This window comes from Geotrypetes seraphini, chromosome 5 (assembly GCF_902459505.1).
Source record: "Geotrypetes seraphini chromosome 5, aGeoSer1.1, whole genome shotgun sequence".
NCBI classification, from domain to species: Eukaryota; Metazoa; Chordata; class Amphibia; order Gymnophiona; family Dermophiidae; genus Geotrypetes; species Geotrypetes seraphini.
The window spans coordinates 16121972-16145953 of NC_047088.1; the positions used below are offsets into that span (position 1 = coordinate 16121972).

At 46.7% G+C, this 23982-nt stretch overlaps 1 protein-coding gene across 1 annotated transcript in view; it reads left to right on the top strand.

Moving 5' to 3' along the window:
* The first annotated feature begins 17820 nt into the window (after positions 1-17820).
* The window catches only part of FGF16 (fibroblast growth factor 16), a 36740-nt gene continuing 30578 nt past the window's right edge, over positions 17821-23982 (top strand). Inside the window, exon 1 of the mRNA XM_033944183.1 lies at positions 17821-18220. Coding sequence (XP_033800074.1) covers positions 17947-18220 — 274 coding nt within the window. The 5' untranslated portion in view covers positions 17821-17946. The remainder of the gene's footprint in view (positions 18221-23982) is intronic.

Genomic DNA, 23982 nt, shown 5'->3' on the forward strand with positions numbered 1-23982 from the left:
ATATAAGTTTCATGGCCCCACATCATTCTGTTCTTGGTTGTGCTGAAAACTTTTCAGCGGCCCCTCATATAGGGAGAATAGGGAAGGGTGGGATAAGGGGTGTAGGAATACAGGAAATAATAGAAAATATCTATTCTGTTGTCTTGGCTTATATTGCAAAGTTTTGTGGTTATACTTTTTCAATGTGGTTGTATCTGATGAGCTGTTGTGTAAGACAAAGTATTTACGCATATAATATTTTGAAGTGTGAAGTTTATTTACTGACAATTGGAGAGAGACAGTGATAACTCAGACAAAACAAAAAAGGGGGTTGAAGAGATTTCAAGTAGAGAATGACACGGTGACAAAATTCATCATCGTTCCCGTCCCCGCGGATAATCGTGGGAAATAATCCCATGTCATTTTCTAGTGTCTATTTCAACCTCGGTCCTTCTACACCAGCATTCTTCAAAGCAAAGCCTTTGGGTCAGTGGTTGTGGCCATTCATACTCTGATTCTTATGGGAGCCAAGGATAATGAAGCCATTGTGACATCACTGATGTGATTGGCTCTTAGGCACTGGTGGAATGAAGCATTATGACATCACAATATCTGCTCTGGATACCAGAGACTGTCATTCTTTAGTGTCTGTTTCAACCTCAGTCCTTCTACGCCAGCATTCTTCAAAGCAAAGCTTGCGGGTCAGTGGTTGTGGCCATTCATACTCTGATTCTTATGTGAGCCAAGGATAATGAAGCCATTGTGACATCACTGATGTGATTGGCTCTTAGGCACTGGTGGAATGAGGCATTATGACATCACAATATCTGCTCTGGATACCAGAGACTGTCATTCTATAGTGTCTGTTTCAACCTTAGTCCTTCTACGCCAGCATTCTTCAAAGCAAAGCTTGCGGGTCAGTGGTTGTGGCCATTCATACTCTGATTCTTTCCTCTCTCCTTAAAGAATGACATGAAGATGGTTTCCCGCGGTTATCCGCGGGGACGGGGACGGTGATGAATTTTGTCACTGTGTCATTCTCTAATTTCAAGCTTATACAAACAATTTAATAAGAAAATAAATCAAACAAATATAAGAAAGGAATATACCAAGAGTAGATTTAAATAGGGTACATAGGCCAAGATTTAGTACACTCACCGCTGTTGGGCGATCCGTGGCCGAGCCTTGCCGGGCGACCGATTCACTACAGAGTCCTCATTCAAATGATGTGATCGGACGCACGCCCCACAGCAACCCCATGGATCGCCAGACGCTTACACAGACCATCCTCGTTGCCTGTAGATGCGATCCGCGCATGCGCTTGCTCTCCGCACAAGCTTGAGGTCAAAAGAAAAGGGGGCGGGGTGGCTGCACTCGCTGGCCCCAAGAGTGGACATTTTTTGTGCGTCCAGAAAGGAACAGAGCACTCTTATAGAACAACACGTAACAGAACACGCCTTGTACAGCCCCGCTTTAAATCCGTGGGTTAAAATCGCAGGTTAAAACCACAGGCTCGCACTGCGCTTTTTGCACAAGGGAGATGTGTTTTAAGACATTCCCAAAAATGTTTTATTTTGATGGTTTTATTTTTTATACTGGGATTTCAGGGCGGCAGAGAGCAGGACAGTCGGCAAGGACGTGAGCTTCATTTCGGATCGGCAAGCCCAATCGGTGTTCTTTCTTCTTTTTAATGAATTGAGGATTTCCTACTTATGCATGCCATTTCCCCTCATTTGCATGGGCGGATCGGATCAGGTGGGAGATTGATCAGCCAGAAGGTTAGTGAATCGGGTCGGGACACGATCGGTGAGCTTAATGAATCTAAACATAGAAACATAGAAGATGACGGCAGAAAAAGGCTACAGCCCATCAAGTCTGCCCACTCTGCTTACCCACCCCCTGTCTATGCCCTAATGACCCAATTTCCTTATCTTGACCCTCGTAGGGATCCCACATGGGTATCCCATTGATTCTTAAAGTCTGGCACGCTGTCTGCCTCGATCACCTGCACTGGAAGCTTGTTCCAATGATCAACCACTCTCTCTGTGAAGAAATACTTTCTGGTGTCGCCATGAAATTTTCCGCCCCTGAGTTTGAGTGGGTGCCCTCTTGTGGCCGAGGGTCCCTTGAGAAAGAAAATATCATCTTCCACTTCGACACGTCCCGTGAGGTACTTAAATGTTTCGATCATAATCTTTGGCTATTTAACAGTGCTTAATTGAACTGAACTGTCTACTCAGATTACAATTAACAAGAAAGGAATTTTAATTAGGAAATTTAATTAACGCTTTCCTTGGATTGAAGGAGTGTTGGGATGTAGCTGATATTTCTTGATGACTACTAAGTGAATGAAACTACATAAATTGAGTGTTAATTTTTTAAAAGTAGTCAAACTAGTGAAAGGAATATCAGAAGCTGGTTAATTGAAAAATAATTCATTAAGGCTGTGTGTGTTCATGTATAATATGAGTTCTGACTATGACATGCCATGTTTTATTACTCTGAGCTGGGGCAGCTCCTTAATTCCCACAGCAGACCTGATCACAGAAGCAGAGTTATATTTTTTTTAAGTTAGAGAGAACTTCAGAGTTTGGGTGTTAATTGAGGCACTGTCAGAGAAATTCGGATATCAGAGAGAGAGAGGAAATTTGATACAGCACGAGGGGCCGCCGAATAGCTCTCAGCCCAGATTCACTAAGCTCGCCGATCGTGTCCCGACCAGTTTGCGAGCCTTCTCCGATCGCGACCTGATTCACTAACCTTCTGCCCGATCCGATCCGCCCATGCAAATGAGGGGAAACGGCATGCATAAATAGGAAGGCAGCGATTCACTAAACAGAAGAAGGAACACCGATTGGGCTTGCCGATCCAAAATGAAGCGACTGCTGTCCCCGCCGACTCTCCTGCTCTCTGCCGCCCTGAAATCCCACCTGTTGGGTTTTAGGATAGTAAAATCAGATTCTAAATAGCCAAGCAATTGTTAGTGAATCAATCACTTGGCTGTTTTGCATGGGGTTTTACTCATTTGCATGGGTTGGATCGGATCAGAGAGGAAATTGATCAGGAGCAGTGTAGTGAATCGGGTCTGGGAAAGATCGCAAAACCAGAAAAACTGTTTTTGCAATCGTTGGTACAGGATCCAAAGGTTTAGTGAATCTAGCCCCATCTCTCTGTGACCCCTGGGGTGAAACCAGCCTTTCCTATCACTCTTTGTTAAATCTGACACCCTGAGGTTCATATTGTGTTTGGTCTGTGAACAGACAGACAACCTTGATTACCTCTGCTGACAATTTTAGATGTCCATTAACAGTTCTGACTTTTCTGTGTATCTGGAGTTGACATGGCTCTGGGGTGTATTTCTCTTCCGCTTCTTATCTTCCCCTATTCTCTGTTATAGATTGTGCAGTCAATTTTCAAAGGGTTTCTGTAAATAGCTTTGCGAGCTAATCCTAATTGGGCCCTCATGTAAATTTAGGTACATTTTTGTAGCCGGCCTTTCAGAGAGGGGATGAGGGTAGCCCAGGAGGGGGCAAAGAAAAGATAAATTTGGTTGAAAGGACAAAAAGGGTTCTGGGAGAGGGGAGGGCAAAATGCCCCAGGGCTTCATGGGAATGACATTCACGAGTTCAAAAGCTCAGAATAAAAAAAATATATATAATATATCACATTGCATTCCCTAAATAAAATATGTCCAGGGAAAATCACCTAAAAGTGAAAATTCAAGGTAATAAGCAAAGTCAGAAGAATCTCAGTGCTCAGATCCTGAACAGGTTATTATAACTAATGGTTATTCTGAGGTTCAAGAAAGATATTCCTCTTCTCAGGTGGGGAACCCCAGCACCTCCCAAAGATCTCCTAAGACTCCATTTTGAAAAATCTACAAACCTCAGCACTCTTGATAGATTTGACTAATATTAACATGCTTTGGATTCTAGATTTTAAAAATCTCTGAAAACCACCTTCAAAATGTCTTCTCTGGGGAAATAATTTTCTTCCCCAGAGCATAAAACATCTGAAATTCCTTAAAAGCTTCTTTCAAAACACTTTTTGCCTCCGTGCTTGGGAACTGGGATGTACTGGGGAGATCAGTCTCTCACATCACAGAATTAGATCTCTCGGGAGATACTGTAGAACTTGGATTTACCTGAGCAGTCCCATTTGCCCTCTTGAGATTCACAGAAAGAGCTCTTCTGGGGCAGCCGGGTTCGGGCAGAACCTTTGTATTGAGGAGCAGATGCTTAAAACTAAAAGTCTATTTTAGTGGCAGATTATCAAAACGGCTTAACATGGTCTTCTGAGTTTTCTAGTGTCTCTGATACTGCCATGCACATGTAGTACAACGAGGTCATTAATATTAAAATGATCACGCCGAGCGATTCTCTAATCTCGTTGTGCCACACAAAATTTGCTGACCGATCTGAACTGTCGTTGCCATGCTTTCTGATTAAATGTTGCCGACACCCGACACCCCTCCCGCTGCCAAGCAATGCCGCCCTTGACATCCCCCAGTGGCAAGAGAGATGCCCAATCCCTCCCACCACCAAGCAATGCCCCTGACAACCCACAGCAGCGAAAGAGATGCCCTTTCCCGCTTGCCACCAAGCAGTGCCCCACCCCCACCCCCACTTACACCACCTGGCAGTGGGAGAGATGCCCACTCCCTCCTGCTGCCTTGTAATCCCCCCCACCAACACCCCCCATGCCTCCGATGACCCCCCCCCCCCACCGCCTGTCCCCTACCTTGTTTACGATGGCTGGCCGGAAGGATGCCTACTCCCTCCAGCCAGCAAGCCTACCTCTTCAAAATTGCGGGCCTTCCTTTCCCCGGTGCATCCTGGGATGCACCGGGGAAGGGCCTAAGGCTCTGACTGGCCCAGACACCTAAGGCCATTCCCATAGGAGAGGCATCTCTCCCGTTGCTGTGGGAAGGGGGGTTGCATGACTTCAGCAGTGAAAGGGAGTGGGCATCCCTCCTGCCGATCTTCAATTTGTGGGGTATTTTTTTATTCTACACACGTGCTGATCGCTATCACCAGCGATGAGCACTTGCAAATTTAGCGAAGCTTCGCTACTCTCCGCCAACCTCATTTGCATTCCCATTTTTGGGAGAATGACTCGCCTTTTTAGAAATCACTACGACAGCGGCCCATCGGTTTTGAGAATCTAGCCCTGAGGCTCTGTGACTTGCCCTGCTTCTGGGGAAGTTTCCTTACAGGCAGATTGCTCCAGACTCTCCCTTGGTTTCTCAGCCTCTTCCACCCTCCTTCTCTTCCACCTTAGGTTAGGCCTAACCGTCTGAAAAAAGAACCCACTCTCCTCCCTGGCTGGTGTTCAGAAAGGCAGCTCCCTCTTCCAGGCTGCTGACCCCCTTGTGCTCCTGTAGCACCTCTGCCACTCTCTTCCTGAAACTCTCCAGACTCAGCCTAAGCAGGTGGTTAAGTGGCTGCTAATATTGATTTCTGCTAGACGCAGCATAATTGGAAGTCAGGGAGCCACAGGCACTGCTCTCCCCCCCATGCCCCAGGGCTTCTGCAGCTCCTGGAACAGGCAGCGAGATCGGTACAGCAGAGTGCAGGGCGGCAATGGAGCAGGAGAGTCGGTAGAGAGGTGTACGACGGGTCCCCAGCAGTCACTTTAGGAGTTGATCGGCCAGCCCAGTCGGATCGAGCATTTTGTGTGGTGAATTGCTGCCTTCCCTACTTTGGAATGTCCCTCCCCTCATTTGCATGCGCGGATCGGAGGACGGTCGCAGAGAGGTAAGTGAATTGGGCTGGAGGGGAATTTGGTCGCTAAGGGGGTCGCTGTTCTATAACTACACGTGTAAATCCAAAGAATGCCCTCGATCTGCCCGTCACCCTCCCATGTCATGCTCCCTGTTTTGACTCATGCATAACATTTTATTAAAGCTAATTAGCACCAGCAATTGCTCCCTAAGATCTCAATTATTGGTGGTAATTGGCCCATCATTCAATTAAGCTGCTCGTTCAAATTGGGTGTACAGACAAATCTGCAGCGTAATTGTTGCGCTTTTTATAGAGTTCAAAGGTTAGTGCCTCCTAATTATTTTTTGGGCAGGTGCAACAAGATTATGGCAACACTAGCACACACAGTGCAAGACAAAAACAAAAAAGAAAGCGTCAAGCTTTTGTGCAGTGGTAAAGCTAGGCTTAGCACGTAGGAAATTCCTGCATTAGAATGCACTAAGCCCAGATTCCAGCTTATCTTATTAAAAGGACCCCTAAATCATGAAGGAATCCAAGAGGTCAAAGATTCTTGCCAGTGATGTTCATATGCCATCATCAGTGGTGTAGCAAGGGTAAGAGTCACTTGGGGAGGAGGTGGTGACACCCCTCCTGCCCCCCCAACCCCTCTGCTCCATTCCCCAGCTCCCCATCCCCACCCCTGCCACCACACTCGCTCCCTCCCTTACCCCCCCCCCCCCGAACTCTTTAAATCTTTGTCAATGTGAGCAATTTCTCCGGCCTGCTGGCTTTCCCTGTGATGTCACTTCCTAGCCCCGTGACCTGGAAGTGATTTCAGAAGGAAACCAGGCCAGCACGAGCAGCAGGCCGGAGAAGTTGCTTGCACTGGCGAAGATTTAAAGAGGGGGGCGCTAGCATGGCGGAGAGGTGTCGACACCCCCACCAAGATGGCACCTGGGACAGGCCGTCATCAACTGGAGAACTGTGGTTAGTACATGTAAAAACAGCTGCAGGTGAAGCTTTTTGATTGGACTCTCTTACATTTGTGACCAGCTTTCGAGAAGTATCCTCTCCATCAGGTCAGCGATGAGATGACCCAGTTACACTGTTTTATTCAAAGCACATCGTAAAATCTCATCTCTCCCTACCATCGCTACAGAAAAAATAGAAAGAAATTGCTGTCAGGTTTGATCGAGTGTCATCTGTAGGCTGCCTCTTGAAAGCTAAACGCACCATGAAATAGAAACCCACTTTGGACAATGGCTGTCGGAAAAAATAAAAAAAAAAAAAGAAGAAAAATCCCACCAAGCGCGAGAGGGGTCACATTTAACAGAAGAGGACAGACAGCATGGATGTTGCCTCTGGTTTGTGTTTCTTCCCATCAATCATCCTTATCCATCAGGCCAAACTGCCGCCTCTGCAGAGAAGGGCCGAGAGCTGAGGAGTGAGGGGAATGGATCAGTGACAAAAAAAGAGGGAGATTGTTTTACCATCGTTCTTTTCCTGTGAAATTTAAGAAAATAATGGAGCTCACTGCACCCCACTCTTTGAATTCTTTTTCACTGGGTTTTTTTGTTGGGGGGGGGGTGAATTTATTCCCTCTGTAGCTGAGGGGTAGATATGGGGTTAGTGAAGGTTTGCAAGTTTGCCGTACATATCCTATAAAATCCCGTGAGAATGCTATTAATGGACACATCATTTAAAAGCGGGAATGCTCAGCCTGAGACATGGGCTTTCCGGTTTATAGACAACGACGCGAAAGACAAAGGCGCGCGCTGACAACTGAGCGCAAGACGGAGGCGTGCGCCGAAGAAAATTACAGTTTTTAGGGGCTCCGACGGGGGGTTTTGTTGGGGAACCCCCCTACTTTACTTAATAGACATCGCACCGGCGTTATGGGGGGTTTGGGGGGTTGTAACCCTCCACATTTTATTGTAAACTTAACTTTTTCCCTAAAAACAGGGAAAAAGTTAAGTTTTCAGTAAAATGTGGGGGGTTACAACCCCCCACACCCCCACAACGCCCCCACAACGCGGTGCAATGTCTATTAAGTAAAGTGGGGGGGTTCCCCCCCACACACACCCCCATCGGAGCCCTAAAAACAGTAATTTTGAGCGGCGTGCACCTCTGCGCTGCGCTCAATTGTCTGGGCGCGCCTTTGTCCCGGCGCGCTTTTGACCTGACACCGGGCTTTCCAGGTGGACTGAGGGCAAGATTCTCAAAACTTTAATGCCGTCGCTAGACTGTTTTCCGACGGTTTATCCTGCACGCATTTTAGCGGCGGATTATCAAAACGGATTATCTCCGTCTTTAGCGAGGTTTCTAGCAGTCTCCGACAATGGCATGCAAATGGGCTCTTTGACATTGAAATGAGTCCTCCAGTGGATTCTTAAAAATCACCGAGGCATTTTCGAAGAGCGGCGTCGGCTTTTGGCGACAAAAAGCAGCAACTGATCCAGGGGTGCCGTTACAGTGCCAGCACTTGTGTTTTTGAACTTGACTAATGAAAAAAAAAATGTGTTATCTATATATTTTTAGTGGAGGGTAGTAAAATCACGCTTCTTTTGAGTTTTGGCGAGAGATAGGCATGTTTCATGCGCCCTTGTTAAAAACCAACGTTTTTTCTTGAGCGTGTGTATGATACCCTTGTCTTGTGTGTCTCTGGCTGTGAATCTTGATTCAATTTTACATTCAAAACAAATGACAAGATTTACCTGACTTATAGTAGGTTTTTTGGAGAGAAAGGCATGTTTTATGCGCGATTGATAAAAGTCTCTCCTGCTGCCAGCTGGAGAGTGTGTGGGGGTTTTTTTTTTTTACAGCGCTTTTTCTACGCATGAGCGTTGCCGATATGCTTGTGCAGGGACTGTTCACTGATTGAACGTTGTTTCAAGTTGACCTAAATAAAGTTTTACATAAATGCAACTCTGGATATAATGGACCGTTTTCTAGGTCCCTTGAAGTGCGTTATAACGAGATTATACTGTACTCTGACTCCCCTTTTTCCCCCTCTACCACAGGGCTGGCCCGACCAAAAGGCAAGGTTAGTTAGCCACCTTGGACAGCTGCTTTTTGGGGGCAGCAAAACGCAGCCTGACAGACAGACTTAAACCAAGAGCAAACAAAACAAAACTGCAGATCTGTACAAGACGTAGGCAAAATTTATTGTGACAAAATAAATATATGCAAACCCTTTTACCAATCAAGGGACCCGACATGTTCCGTGTTTCGGACAAACCTTCGTCAGGGGTCCTAATAGGCACAAATATAAAATTTATTATTAAAAATTACACATAATAAAAGATAAATAATAAAATAAATTAAAAAAGGTTTTTGGAATATTTATCCAAAATGGTATTAAATACAACAAGAGGACAAGTGTGCATGTTAATAATTAGTAAATGAAAATAGATATGAAAACAAAAAAAACATGCAATATTAATGTACTGCATGCAAAGCAAAATGAGTGATCTTGATGAGATAAAGAACATCAAAAAATAAAATAACTACATTACTAACTATAGAAAAAGAGTCAGGGTAAAGATAGACACTTGGAAAAACGTGACCCATAGGAAAGAAACAAGACTTAAACCTGCATTTTTATAGGATTCTTATGTGACTGAGTTTGTCCAGATTTTTTTTTGGGGGGGAGGTTAGGAGCCTGAACTGAGGGAAGTATAAGGTTGAAAGTTTGCCTAGACTGCCCATCACTCTTGCATTGCTCTGCACTTCTGTCCAGCCCCAGTCCCATGCTAGCTACACACAGCCAAAGTGATGATGTTGCTTGTCGCAGGACAGCAAATGCACCACACGTGCATTCATTTCAATGCGGTGTGCAGTCAGGGTTTCTACAGAAGTTAACACTCATGCAGAAACCTTTTCTGCATTGCCATCCTGAAGTACAACGATGCAAAATCTACAGTTTGGAAGATTTCTGCATTCAGTGGCATGGTAAGGGCTGGGCTGCCCCCTCATACGAAAAATGCCAAGCAAGGAGGTGACTCCTCCATTTCTCTCGTCTAGTGCAACAGGCTTCTTGGGCAAAAGGACAACTCCTCTGCATGGCTCCTTCCTTGGGCTCCTGTTCCTCATCCTTCAACACTACAGAGACAACCGTGATTTCTTCCTGGTGGTACAGTCCTGTAGGCCTTCCACTTCCTTGGAGTACAGTGGGATAGACATAACAGTGGGATTAAGTTTTGGATGACGAACAGGGCAATTGAAGCTTTCAGCTGTCAATACCACATGCTGGGATTTTAATCAGAGGAACCACAAAACTCTGGAAACGCTGTGTGTTTCTTTTCTTTAAAGAGGCAGAATTGGTCTTTTGTGCTTACAGGGGGCCTCGGCCTCTTCTCAGGGATGCCTCCAGTCTGACAGCATGGTTTCATGCTTACCGTAGAGCAGAGGGAGCCAAGAGCTCACATCAAAATCCCACTTTGCTACAGCTGCAGAGGAGGAGGGGAAAAACTCTTTATGGGTCAGGGCTCTGTTGACCATTACCAGAGGACACTGAGCTGACATTTCACTAATCCAGTGCTATCCCATTAAGTTAATGTTGAGGGAAATATTCATTAAATCCATAGAAGTTCAAATCAGACAATTTTGCTCAGGCAAGTCCCAGCCGTTAAAGAGAATCATTTTTTTGCTGCAGCTGGGTTTATTTTGGCTTCTTTTTGGCTAAGATGAAATGTAAGACACGAGAAAACCAAAAAAAAACTCTGTGGAGTGACGATGTTCCTAAATGGACTTTATTTGAAAGTGTCAAAGGTCCACTGAAATCATCCACATAAGAGCCTTAAAGGACCTAGTCCGCTAGGGATACAGGACCCAACACGGTCCGCGTTTCGACAAAAAGTCTTCTTCAGGGGTCCCTGGGGGTCCTATAAAGGTGAATACGTGGGAAACAATTATGTGGTGAGCTGGAAGTGAGACACTGCTTGCATTTGCAATAGAACAATGTAAGACAGGAGCCCAGAAGTTTGGCCTTTTTTGCTGAGACTGAAATCCTGTACACTAGAGGGAGTTAACACCCTGTCACCCAACCACTTTGGAGATATGAAACTGTTTGGAGCCTGGATAAAATAGAGAATGACACGGTGACAAAATTCATCACCGTTCCCGTCCCTGCGGATAACCGCGGGAAACCATCCCGTGTTATTCTTTCTTGTCTATTTCAACCCCAGTCTTTCTACACCAGCATTCTTCAATGCAAGGCTTGAGGTTCAGAGGTTGGGCCCATTCATATTCTCGATTCTTCCCTCTCGCCTTGAAGAATGACATCGAGATGGTGTCGGGAACGGTGATGAATTTTGTCACCATGTCATTCTCTAGGATAAAACGAGAGCAACGTTAAAAATTTGGAAAACATGTTTGAGTAATGAAGCTGACCCAGACACGTGAGATTTGAGAGGCCTGAGAAAACAATGGAAAATGGCCTGTATTCTCTCCTTGAACTCAAATCGGTAAACTGGGGTTTTCTTGTCTTTCCAGTAGGCCACATTTCATTCCACTCTCTTTGTGTGGCAGGGAGTAATTCACGCTTATCTCTTCAGTCTGGCAGTTCCCACCCTCCTGTCCTCCTCAATGGCTTAGAAAGAAAATTAATAACAAATTCCACAATTATTCATTTTAGCTTTATTTGTTGGTTGGGGGTTGTTTTTTTTAAATTCATGACTCGGCATTACTTGCTTCAGATAAAATACTAGAAATCTTTTTACATCAGTTCTGTCTGATGGGCTTAGCATTTCTCAAGTCGCCTTTCACCATACCATCATCTGCTATGTAACAATGCCAGAAACACAATTTGGGAAGGGGTCTCAAACTTTGCAGCAGACTGTGCCTCTTTCAGTTCTGGCAGGCTTGAGGCCCCTCATGGTTTCAGGGCCAAGGGCAAATATTCTATCTGCCCCCACCCCCTCATGCCAGCCCTGAGAGAGGAATGACAATGCTCTCTTTATAACATAAAAAGAGAGATGTAGAAACCCAAGACTATGCGTATGTGTAGATGTGGAAAGAAAAATTCAGGGATAGGTAATGTCTCACTGGAAGTGTCCCGACAATATGGTGTGAATAGGACACTACAGTCGTTTTAAAAAAACAAAACTGATTAATCACTGGAAGGATCTGGAGGGAAAACGTCTCTCCTGCCGCAGGCATTTCTATCTGATTCCTGAAATGTCTCATATTTGCCTTTGCTTTCATTCTTAGCCCTGGTTTGAGGGTGGATGTTAGGGGACTTCAACATGCCTGATGTAGACTGGAACACATTCTCAGCAACAACTTGTAGTAGCAAGAGGATATTAACATCCATGAAGGGAGTACAGCTCAAACAAATGGTACTAGAGCCCACTAGGGCCCAGGCCATCCTGGACCTGATACTTACGAACGGGGAAAGCGTCACGGAAGTCTTGGTAGGAGAAACGCTGGCAACCAGTGACCATAACATGGTATGGTTCAACCTTAGAAAGGGCTTCCCTAGATCACAAACAAAAACGAAGGTACTCAATTTCCGGGGCACTGACTTCGCAAGAATGGGTGATTTCGTCCATCAGACGCTACAGGCTATGGAAACAACGGATGATGTGGAAGCTATGTGGTCAACACTGAAAAGGACACTACACGAAGCAACTATCCGCTACATAAAATCGGTAAATAAACAACAAAGAAAGAAGAAACCCCGTTGGTTCACTGATGAGATCTCACACCTAGTCAAGGACAAGAAAAGAGCATTTCTTTCATACAAATGCACCGGGGAGAAAGAAGCTAAAATTGAATACAAGACAAGGTCTGCAGCGGTCAAAACAGCAGTCAGGGAGGCCAAACTTCGAGTGGAAGAAACTCTAGCAAAGAACATTAAGAAAGGGGACAAATCCTTCTTCAGGTATATTAGTGACAGGCAGAAGAACACAAATGGGATAGTACGTCTTAGAACAGCAGATGGGATTTATGTGGAAACAGATTCCGAAAAAGCCAAACTACTGAACGATTACTTCTGCTCAGTCTTTACCTGCGAGGCACCTGGACACGGGCCACAGCTGGAAGCAAAGCCAAGCAAGGAAGACCCATTTCAGAATCTTGGGTTCTCACCAGCTGATGTTTACAGCGAACTGTCAAGACTCAAGGTAAGCAAAGCCATGGGACCAGACAAATTGCACCCACGAGTTCTCAGGGAGCTGTGCGATGTCCTGGCGGAACCATTAACCATGCTCTTCAATCTCTCCCTAAGTACAGGGAGAGTCCCCCTGGACTGGAAAACAGCTTACGTCGTTCCTCTGCACAAAAAGGGTTGCAGAGCGGAGGCTGCAAATTACAGACCAGTGAGTCTCACATCAATAGTGTGTAAACTCATGGAAACACTACTTAAATGTAAATTAGACATGATTTTGGATGAGGGGAATCTAAGGGATCCTAGTCAACATGGATTCACTAAGGGTAGATCATGCCAATCCAATCTTATCAGCTTCTTTGATTGGGTAACAGGAAAGCTGGACTCGGGAGAGTCTCTGGACATAGTGTACTTAGACTTCAGTAAAGCTTTCGACAGCGTCCCACACCGTAGACTATTAAACAAGATGAAATCGATGGGGTTAGGCGAGACACTAATTGCATGGGTCAAAGATTGGCTGAGTGGAAGACTTCAGAGGGTGATGGTCAACGGCACCCTCTCTGAGACATCGGAGGTGACCAGCGGAGTGCCACAGGGCTCGGTCCTGGGTCCACTCCTTTTTAACATATTCATAAGAGACTTGACCCAAGGGCTTCAGGGTAAAGTAACTCTATTCGCTGATGACGCCAAACTGTGTAATATAGTAAGTGAAAGCAATCTGCAGGATAGTATGACGCAGGATCTGCTTACGTTGGAAAACTGGTCCTCGACATGGCAGCTGGGCTTCAACGCTAAGAAATGTAAGGTTATGCATCTCGGTAGCAGAAATCCATGCAAACCTTACACCTTAAATGGAGAAACACTAGCTAGGACTTCAGAAGAAAGAGACTTGGGAATAATCATCAGTGCAGACATGAAGGCCGCCAAACAAGTAGAGAAGGCCTCATCCAAAGCAAGGCAACTTATGGGATGTATCAATAGAAGCTTCGTTAGCCGCAAACCTGAAGTCATAATGCCACTGTACAGAACCATGGTGAGACCTCATCTGGAATACTGTGTGCAATTCTGGAGGCCACATTACCGTAAAGACGTGCTTAGAGTTGAGTCGGTTCAGCGGATGGCCACTAGGATGATCTCGGGGCTCAAGGGTCTCTCATACGAAGAAAGACTAAACAAATTGCAGCTCTACACTCTAGAGGAGCGCAGGGAGAGGGGGGACATGATTGAGACATTTAAATACATCACTGGACGTGTCGAGGTGGAAGAAGACATCTTCTTTCTCAGGGGACCCTCGGTCACAAGGGGACATCCATTCAAACTCAGAGGAGGGAAATTCGATAGTGACATAAGGAAGTATTTCTTCACAGAAAGGGTTGTAGATCACTGGAACAAGCTTCCAGAGCAGGTGATCAAGGCCACCAGCGTTATTGACTTTAAGAATAAATGGGATGCCCTAGTAGGATCCTTACGAGGGTCGAGTTAAGGAACTAGGTCATTAGTACTCAGACTTAATGGGGTGGGTCAGTAGAGTGGGCAGACTTGATGGGCTATAGCCCTTTTCTGCCGTCATCTTTCTATGTTTCTATGTTTCTATGTTTCACCAGGTCTTATGGGGAGGAAGAGGTCCCTAGCCAGGCAGTGGGTTGATTCCAAAGTAGAGAATGACATGGTGACAAAATTCGTCACTGTTCCCGTCCCTGCAGATAACCGCAGGAAATAATCTCTTGTCATTTTCTAGTGTCTATTTCAACCTCAGTCCTTCTACACCAGCATTCTTCAAAGCAAAGCCTTTGGGTCAGTGGTTGTGGCCATTCATACTCTGATTCTTATGGGAGCCAAGGATAATGAAGCCATTGTGACATCACTGATGTGATTGGCTCTTAGGCACTGGTGGAATGAGGCATTATGACATCACAATAACTGCTCTGGATACCAGAAACTGTCATTCTGTAGTGTCTGTTTCAACCTCAGTCCTTCTACACCAGCATTCTTCAACGCAAAGTTTGTGGGTCAGTGGTTGTGGCCATTCATACTCTGATTCTTATGTGAGCCAAGGATAATGAAGCCATTGTGACATCACTGATGTGATTGGCTCTTAGGCACTGGTGGAATGAGGCATTATGACATCACAATATCTGCTCTGGATACCAGAGACTGTCATTCTGTAGTGTCTGTTTCAACCTCGGACCTTCTACACCAGCATTCTTCAAAGCAAAGCTTGTGGGTCAGTGGTTGTGGCCATTCATACTCTGATTCTTATGGGAGCCAAGGATAATGAAGCCATTGTGACATCACTGATGTGATTGGCTCTTAGGCACTGGTGGAATGAGGCATTATGACATCACAATATCTGCTCTGGATACCAGAGCCTGTCATTCTGTAGTGTCTGTTTCAACCTCGGTCCTTCTACACCTGCATTCTTCAAAGCAAAGCTTGCGGGTCAGTGGTTGTGGCCATTCATACTCTGATTCTTCCCTCTCTCCTTAAAGAATGACATGAAGATAGTTTCCCGCGGTTATCCGCGGGGACGGGAACGGTGATGAATTTTGTCACCGTGTCATTCTCTATTCCAAAGAGACGCCCAAGGCAGCGCAGCGCCCAGTAAGCCGCGCATTGCCGACTTTTAGGCTGAGCCTGCAGTAGCAGCGCCACCTAGTGGGCGGAGAGCTGCACCAGAGCAGGGGACAGCGCAGCAATTCATGTCTGGGGAGGTCGACTTTTAGACTCCAGCACCACCAGATTCCCTCTCCCACCCCCTGTTTTTTTTTTTAGCTAGTAACTACTATTTGCTTTCTTTCTGCATTTACCCAGCAGCTGCTGTTACAGCTACAGTGTCACAGGGCAAAGTGGTAGGAAACACCTGTTTCCAGCATGAAAGAAGGTGGAAAAGAGCCCACGGCAGACTTCAGATCGCCTCACACAGATCCTGCTCTCAAGCAGCCACATAACATCTGCAGTATCGTTTTTCCAAAAAGATGACTTTCGGATCTTGTTTTTACATATTCAGCACCAAATGTTCCTACTGCGCCCTAAATGTTATTTCTGCCCTCCTCCAACCACCCAATATTTTAATGTCTAGTAAAAACACCCCGATTAGAAAGCTAGAAAACGTGCTGGGGTTTTTTTTTTTTTTAACGTTCAATCATTTTTATTGAGTTTTTGAAAATAAAATAAACATAACAAAAATCTTCCAAAGAATATCATTTCAACTCAGTTAATACATTGTAGATATATAAATTTCAAGAAATCAACAATCAGTTATCACCACAGTACAAACACGATAAAGTACCTCTCAATACTCCCATCCCCCCACTTCCCCCATTCCCAAATATTACTAATAAATAGTTCTGATTGCAAATGTAATGAGTTCACTACTCTGACTGATAATTGCTGTATATAAGGTTCCCAGGTCATCCCCGGCTTCCAGAATCATAAGAGCCTGAAATAGAGGTCTGCACGGGAACGGGGATCGCTGGAATCCTGCGGGAGTCCCGCAGGAATCCCCCTAATCCACGGGACTCCCACAGGGACCCCCCTCTGGCCCACGGGACTCCCGTGGAGATGGAAGGCTTTGGAAGCAGGGTTCGTCCATATAATATAATGGACACGTCAGCCTTAGTAAAAGAGGGGGTTTATAAGTTAATTACTGAACAGAGAACAAAAAAAGGGTTCCACCAAAGAGATTCCACAAGGAAAACAGCAAAAGAAGCTGTAGAATTGATGATCCTGTCAGAAGAAATTGCTGCTTTTTATGGGGACGGGCGGGGATGGAGGAAATTCCTTGCTGGGATGGGTGGGGACGGAGAGGATCCTGGCGGGGGACGGGTGGGGACGGAGAGGATCCTGGCAGGGACGGGTGGGGATGGAGAGGATCATGACGGGGACGGGTGCGGACGGAGAGGATCCTGGCGGGGACGAGTGGGGACGGAGAGGATCCTGGCGGGGACGGGTGGGGACGGAGAGGATCCTGATGGGGACAGTTAGGGACGAAGAGGATCCTGACGGGGACGGGTGGGGACGGAGAGGATCCTGGCAGGGACGGGTGGGGACGGAAAGGATCCTGACGGGGACGGGTGGGGACGGAGAGGATCCTGACGGGGACGGGTGGGGACGGAAAGGATCCTGACGGGGACGGGTGGGGACGGAGAGGATCCTGACGGGGACGGGTGGGGACGGAGAGGATCCTGACGGGGACGGGTGGGGACGGAAAGGATCCTGACGGGGACGGGTGGGGACGGAGAGGATCCTGATGGGGACAGTTAGGGACGAAGAGGATCCTGACGGGGACGGGTGGGGACGGAGAGGATCCTGACGGGGACGGGTGGGGACGGAGAGGATCCTGGCGGGGACGGGTGGGGACGGAGAGGATCCTGGCGGGGACGGGTGGGGACGGAGAGGATCCTGATGGGGACAGTTAGGGACGAAGAGGATCCTGACGGGGACGGGTGGGGACGGAGAGGATCCTGGCAGGGACGGGTGGGGACGGAGAGGATCCTGGCAGGGACGGGTGGGGACGGAGAGGATCCTGGCGGGGATGGAGAGGATCCTGGCGGGGATGGGCAGGGATGGGTGGGATTTTTGTCCCTCTCTCTAGCCTGAAATGCTGCCCTTCAATGCCAAAATGCTGGGTGTTTTTTTTACACGTTTTTATCCCGTGGAACACCTGCTTCTGTTCCGGTGCACTTTACCTGACTTTAAACTTTTCAAAGGATCCTGTCCCTCAACTGACCCAAAACAGCTAGTTGAGAGGTGGGGGGAGGGGGGAGGGGGAGCATTAGAGCCCTGAATTTTGACAGCTCCCTGCTCTTAGGTCTCTCATTTCAGCAGGAGCCGCAGAAGAACCTGCCAGACCGTTTTTATGCTTCACTACTTTTCAGAATCAAAGGAGTGAAGGGGTGTTTTTTTTCTCTCTCTGCCACTCACAAGGGGATGAAAACGAGCTAAGGGGATGCCAACGAGGTGTGGCTTGTATTTCCAGATCCGATATGTGTGTGCAAGGGGAGTGGGCATCTATATAAAGAGCAGGTTTCATCTGCCAAGGAGCAGCAAAAGATGAACGGCCGAGCGATGCGGGAGCTGCCCGGCTGAGCGGACGCGGCTTTGGTTCGGAGACCTGCGCGCAGGTTTGCGCGCCTAGGCTGAAAATAGCCCGCCGCCATGGGCGAGGTCGGGGGCTTCCTGGGCTCTCTGGAGCTGGACTTGCACGGCTTTTCCTCGGCGCTCGGCCACGTGCCTTTGGCCGAGGCCCCGGGAGCTTTGAACGAGAGGCTGGGCCAGATCGACGGGCGGCTGCAACGAGGGTCTCCCACGGATTTTGCCCACCTGAAGGGGATTCTGCGGCGGAGGCAGCTCTACTGCCGGACGGGCTTCCACCTGGAGATCTTCCCTAATGGCACGGTGCAGGGCACCCGGCAGGACCACAGCAGGTTTGGTAAGAGCTCCCGGCCCTTTTGCCATGTCTCTAGCCAGGTGAATCGGCTGCTTTAGGGCTGAAACTTGCGCGCTATTTCTGCTACGTTCGCGCGGTATTTCTGCTACTTTTGCGCCCACGTTAGGAAGAGGCTAGGCTGCAAAAGTTACGGAAGCAAGCGTTAAAACGCGTAGCGGCGAGGAGAAGGCGCTTTCCCCGGCCAGCACCCACCACTGGACGCGATTTTTAACATCCAAGATGCAGACGCGCATTAGGGATTCCGAGTGTAGTCCTCCCTCTTCTCTCATTTAAAAGTTTCAATTGGATCCCCTTTTTTTTGCCTTCTTTTTGCAAGTCAGTTCCTAGCGCCTCCGGGCTCCACTTCTCCTCCCACCTCCCCCCCCCCAAAAAAAAAAAAAAAGCAGGTGTTTTTCCTCTGTTGAAAAGGAGAAAGCTGTCTGGGTTTCTTACCAGGGAGGTGCTGAAAAGTTCTCAGCCCAACCAAGAAGAGAATGGCTGGATACAGTGGCGTAATAAGAGGGGGGTGGACAGTCCACCCCGTGTGCCATCTTGGTGGGGGTGCCTTCTTCCCCCCCCCCCACTCCTTCCTGACCTCCCCTGCCACACATGTCCTTTCCCTTGAACCTCTTTAATTTTCCTGGCATGAGCAGCCTCACCAACGTGCTTCCCGCCTTGGTGTCAGCGCGCTCTGATGTCACCTCTGGGTCCCGCACCTTGGAAGTGACACAACGCGGGCAGCAAATTGTGACGCTGCTCATGCCAGGAAAATTAAAGAGGTAGGGGGAAGGGGAAGGGGGTGCACTTGTGGCAGAGGGTGGAGAAGGAGCAGGGAGCAGAGAAGATGGCGAGGGGAGGGGGGAGGATGCCACTCACTCTTGCTACATCACTAAATGGAGATGGTTCAATCAATGATAACCCTCTATTCAGCTACTGTGGCAAAGTAATGCTCAGAATTGAGGAAGTTGGTGGGTTGGGCTGAGAACTTTTGCGCACCCCTTTGTATGTAATAACAGTGAGCCAAGTATAGGACAATCAAGCCATTGTGACATCACTGATGAGGTTGGCTCTTATTGGTGGAATGAGGCGTTATGACATCACAGTATCAGCTCTGGTTACCAGAGACTGAAACGCTTCACACTTCCAGGGGGTGCTGAAAAGTTGTCAGCCCAGCCAAGAATATGGTTCAATCAATGACCTGAAACAAGGTCAAAACACAGAACTTCGTTTCTGCAAATTGGCACTTAACAAAATAAGATGACACTCTTTTCAGCTACAGTGGCAGAAGAACGTTTAGAATTTAGGAAGTTGGTGGGTTGGGCTGAGAACTTTTCAGCACCCCCTTGCATGTATTAAAAGTGAGCTAAATATAGAGCAATCAAGCCATTGTGACATCACTGATGAGGCTGGCTCTTAAGGCATTGGTGGAGTGAGGCATTATGACATCACAATCTCAGCTCTGGAATGTTGCTACCAAGGGGTGCTGAAAAGTTCTCAGCCCAACCAAGAAGAGAATGATATGGATATGGTTCAACCAATGATCTGAAACAATGTCAAAGACATAGAATTTCATTTCTGCAAATTGGCACTTAACGAAATAAGATGACCCTCTTTTCAGCTACAGTGGCAAAAAAACGCTCAGAATTTGGGAAGTTGGTGGGTTGGGCTGAGAACTTTTCAACACCCCCTATAAAGAACTAATTAGACTGCTAATGGAAATGGAAATCATTGCAGGGCCGGCTATTACTTTGAATTCCCAGACAGACATGGCTGCAGGGCCACCAGAGGCAATGCCCTAATGAGAAGGGGTGGAGTAGCCCAAGAGGATCTTGGGAGCCAGGCTCCATTCTCACTGTGGTCCCCCTGACCCTCCAGGTACATCGCCCCTGAGCCCACTAGCGACAGAAAAAGTACCTGCAGATAGTAAATTCAAACCAACCTTTTATCCCTTTATTGATTGCACAAACATCGAGGCTTATTTTCAAAAGAGAAAAATGTTTAAAAAAAAAAAAAACCCCCAAAACAACCTGGCATAAACTGTCGCTTGGATGTTTTAAGTACCAATTTTTGAAACTAATGTTTTAGACTTATTGCAGGGAACTCACCCTCCAGGACATTTAAAGATTAAGTGGGTGTGTAAGAGGCGTGGTTTGGGTGGGATTTGGGCGGACTCAGCACATGGACATCTTGCAGGGATAATCAAAGCTTTTTCAAGACGTTAGACCAGTTTTAAAAGGATCAGAAAGGTACTCAAACTGACTAGATGACTACTGGAGAGATGAACACACTCCCCCAGTGGTCACTGACCCCCTCCCCTCAAAGATGTGAATGAAACAGTACATACCTGACTCTGGAACAGTAGCCCAGTAGAACTGCATGCGGGTATCTTAAGTAGCCTGGTGGGTGGGCCAGTGACCCAGGCCCTTTAACTTCTCTAACCACTACATTTATGGTAGAAAGTGTGAACCCACCAAAACCTACTGTACTCCCATATAGATGCCACCTGCAGGCAGGTGGGTATAGTAAGTTTTGGGAGAGTTCTGGTGAAATATGTACCTGGTACCCTTTATGTCAGTGGTTCCCAAACCTGTCCTGGGGGGACCCTCAGCCAGTCAGGTTTTCAAGATATCCCTAATGAATATGCATGAGAGAGATTTGCATATAATGGAAGTGACAGGTATGCAAATCTCTCTCATGCATATTCATTAGGGATATCTTGAAAACCTGACTGGCTGGGGGGTCCCCCAGGACAGGTTTGGGAACCACTGCTTTATGTGAAGTTCACAGCAGTGCCCCCTAAGGTGCCGCACTGCCCTGTTGGGATGTCTGCGTGGCCAGTCCATTAAGATGCTGGTCCCTCCCATGTCCAAATGGGCTTGATTTGGACATTTTGAACGTGGACGTTTTTGTAATCAAAAGTTAGATGTCCAACTAGGTCGGGGGTAGGCAATTCCGGTCCTCGAGAGCCGGAGCCAGGTCAGGTCTTCAGGATATCCACCATGAATATGGATGAGATGGATTTGCATGCACTGCTTCCTTGAGATGCAAATCTATCTCATGCATATTTATTGTGGATATCCTGAAAACCTGACCTGGCTCTGGCTCTCGAGGACCAGAATGACTTGAACTAGGTCATTAAAAAAAAAAAAAACCAACCGAAATAGGACGTCTAACGGTTTAAAAAATGGATGTTTCCCTGCCCCAACATATGGATGCCTTGCGGGATATATCCAAAGTCAGACTTAGATGTACTATTGAAAATGTGCCTCATTGTCTTCTTGAAGAACGGAGAGGAGGGGGGGGGGCGCTCTTTAGAGCAGTGGTTCCCAACCCTCTCCTGGAGGACCACCGGGCCAATCGGGTTTTCAGGTTAGCCCTAATGAATATGCATGAGAGGGATTTGCATATAGTGGAAGTGACAGACACGCAAATCTGCTCCATGCATATTCATTAGGGCTAGCCTGAAAACCCGGTTGGCCTGATGGTCCTCCAGGACAGGGTTGGGAACCGCTGCTTTAGAGTCTGGGGAGGTTGCACATTTGGCTAGCATTTTCAAAAAATTTTGAGAAAGATCACGCAGCTGCTTTTCCCTCCAGTTGTACTGTCGAAATATCTTGTGACTGTAAACCTCTAGTGAACAGTAAGAAGGGAGAAGCCAGCTCTGTGGGTGCCTGTATGAGTGAGCACCCCCATTAGAAACATGATGGCAGATAAAGGCCAAATGGCCCATCTGCTGCATCCACTAGCTCTTCCTCTCCCTATTGGCTAAGACTCTTAACACTTGCATTGTGATGTCATAGAACTTTCTGATTATAGAAACATGATGGCAGATAAAGGCCAAATGGCCCATTCCCAGCATCCCCTACCTCCTCCACTCCCTATTGGCTAAGACTCTTAAGATTTGCATACCCTCTTCCTATAGGCTTAGGCTGTTTACACCTGCATTGTGATGTCATAGAACTTTCTGATTATAGAAACATGATGGCAGATAAAGGCTAAATGGCCCATCTAGTCTGCCCATCCGCAGTAACCATTATCTCTTCCTCTCTCTAAGAGATCCCAAGTGCCTGTCCCAGGCCCTCTTGATTTCAGACACAGTATCTGTCTCCACCACCTCTTCTGGGATACTGTTCCATGCATCTACCATCCATTCTATAAAAAATTATTTCCTTAGGTTACTCCGGAGCCTCTCACCTCTTAACTTCATCCTATGCCCTCTCATTCTAGAGCTCTCTTTCAAATGAGACTCGATTCATGCGCATTTACTTTAAGCCCTTTCATTGTGCCCAGTGAGATCATTTATATCATGTAGGCACCTATGGTAGAAAGCATGTCCCATTGACATGTAAAAGAATCGGCCCTGCAGTGTGAAATGTGCTGCCAGACTATGCAATGCCTGAAAAATGCAGGCAGAGAAGCCATTTGGAAGAGAGTTTGGCATGCAGTGCAGGTGTCTGTACAGGCTTCAGGCTATCAACTTGTCCCAAGCTGGTGAGCTCATATCTGAAGCCAGCTTCAAGTCACTCTTGTTTATAATCAAGAGTATGTGGTACGCAGCCCTGTCACTTCTCAGGGCGGTCAAAAAAATAATAATTCTGGCTGCAGCTGATCTAAATCAGTTTTCCTGGCACATTTTTGTGAGACTTTCATGTAAGCAAAAGAAACATTTGTGAAACGATGCATGCGAGAAGAGGCACTACATGTTGGATTGGAGGAGTGGTAGTTGTTAGAGCAGCTGCCTCCGCACCCTGCGTTTGTGAGTTCAATTCCAACTGCAGCTCCTTGTGACTCTGGGCAAGTCTCTTATCACTTCGTTGCCCCAGGTACAAAATAAGTTTGGGTCTAAAATATGTAAACCGCTTTGATTGCAAACAAACAGAAAAAGCAGTATATTTCCCTTTACTCTTTACAATCAAGCTATTATGATATCACTGATGAGGTTGACTCTTATTGGTGGAATGAGGCATTATGACATCAGAATCTCAGCTCTGGTTACCAAAGACTGAAACTCTTCACACTAATGTAGGGAGGGGGGGAGAGACCACTGGAAGTAGAGGAGTGTCCCACTGGTTAGAGCATCTGCATCAGCACCCCGAGGTTCTGAGTTCAATTTCCACCACAGCTCCTTGCGATTCTGGGCAAGTCACGTAACAATTTGTTGCCCCAGGTGCAAAATAAGTTCCTGTCTAAAATATATAAACAGCTTTGATTGTAACCACACAGAAACAAAACCCTGTATATCAGGGATCTCAAAGTCCCTCCTAGAGGGCCGCAATCCAGTTGGGTTTTCAGGATTTCCCCAATGAATATGCATGAGATATATTTGCATGCACTGCTTTCAATGCATATTCATTGGGGAAATCCTGAAAACCCAACTGGATTGCGGCCCTCAAGGAGGGACTTTGAGACCCCTGCTATATATGAAGCCCCATCTCCTTCACTGAGGAATTAGAGGAAATGCCGGGAGAGCTGGCTGATTGTACCTGAATGCAATTACTATCAAAAAGGCTGAGCTAAATGTTAGCCTTTCTTGGCACTCCCAAAACATAGTCAAGTGGGGTTTTCAATTAAGATTCAACAATTCTTCTTGATGTCATACAGAAAAATAAGGCAATAAACAGTCAAAGTAGTACAACTCATAACATCCAATATATTATAAGGAATAAACCGAACCCCTCCCCTCTCATTCCACTCCCCATTGAAAATAGATGGATATTAACATGAAAACTTCCACAGATTACATATAGTGTAGCAACTGAGGAAGA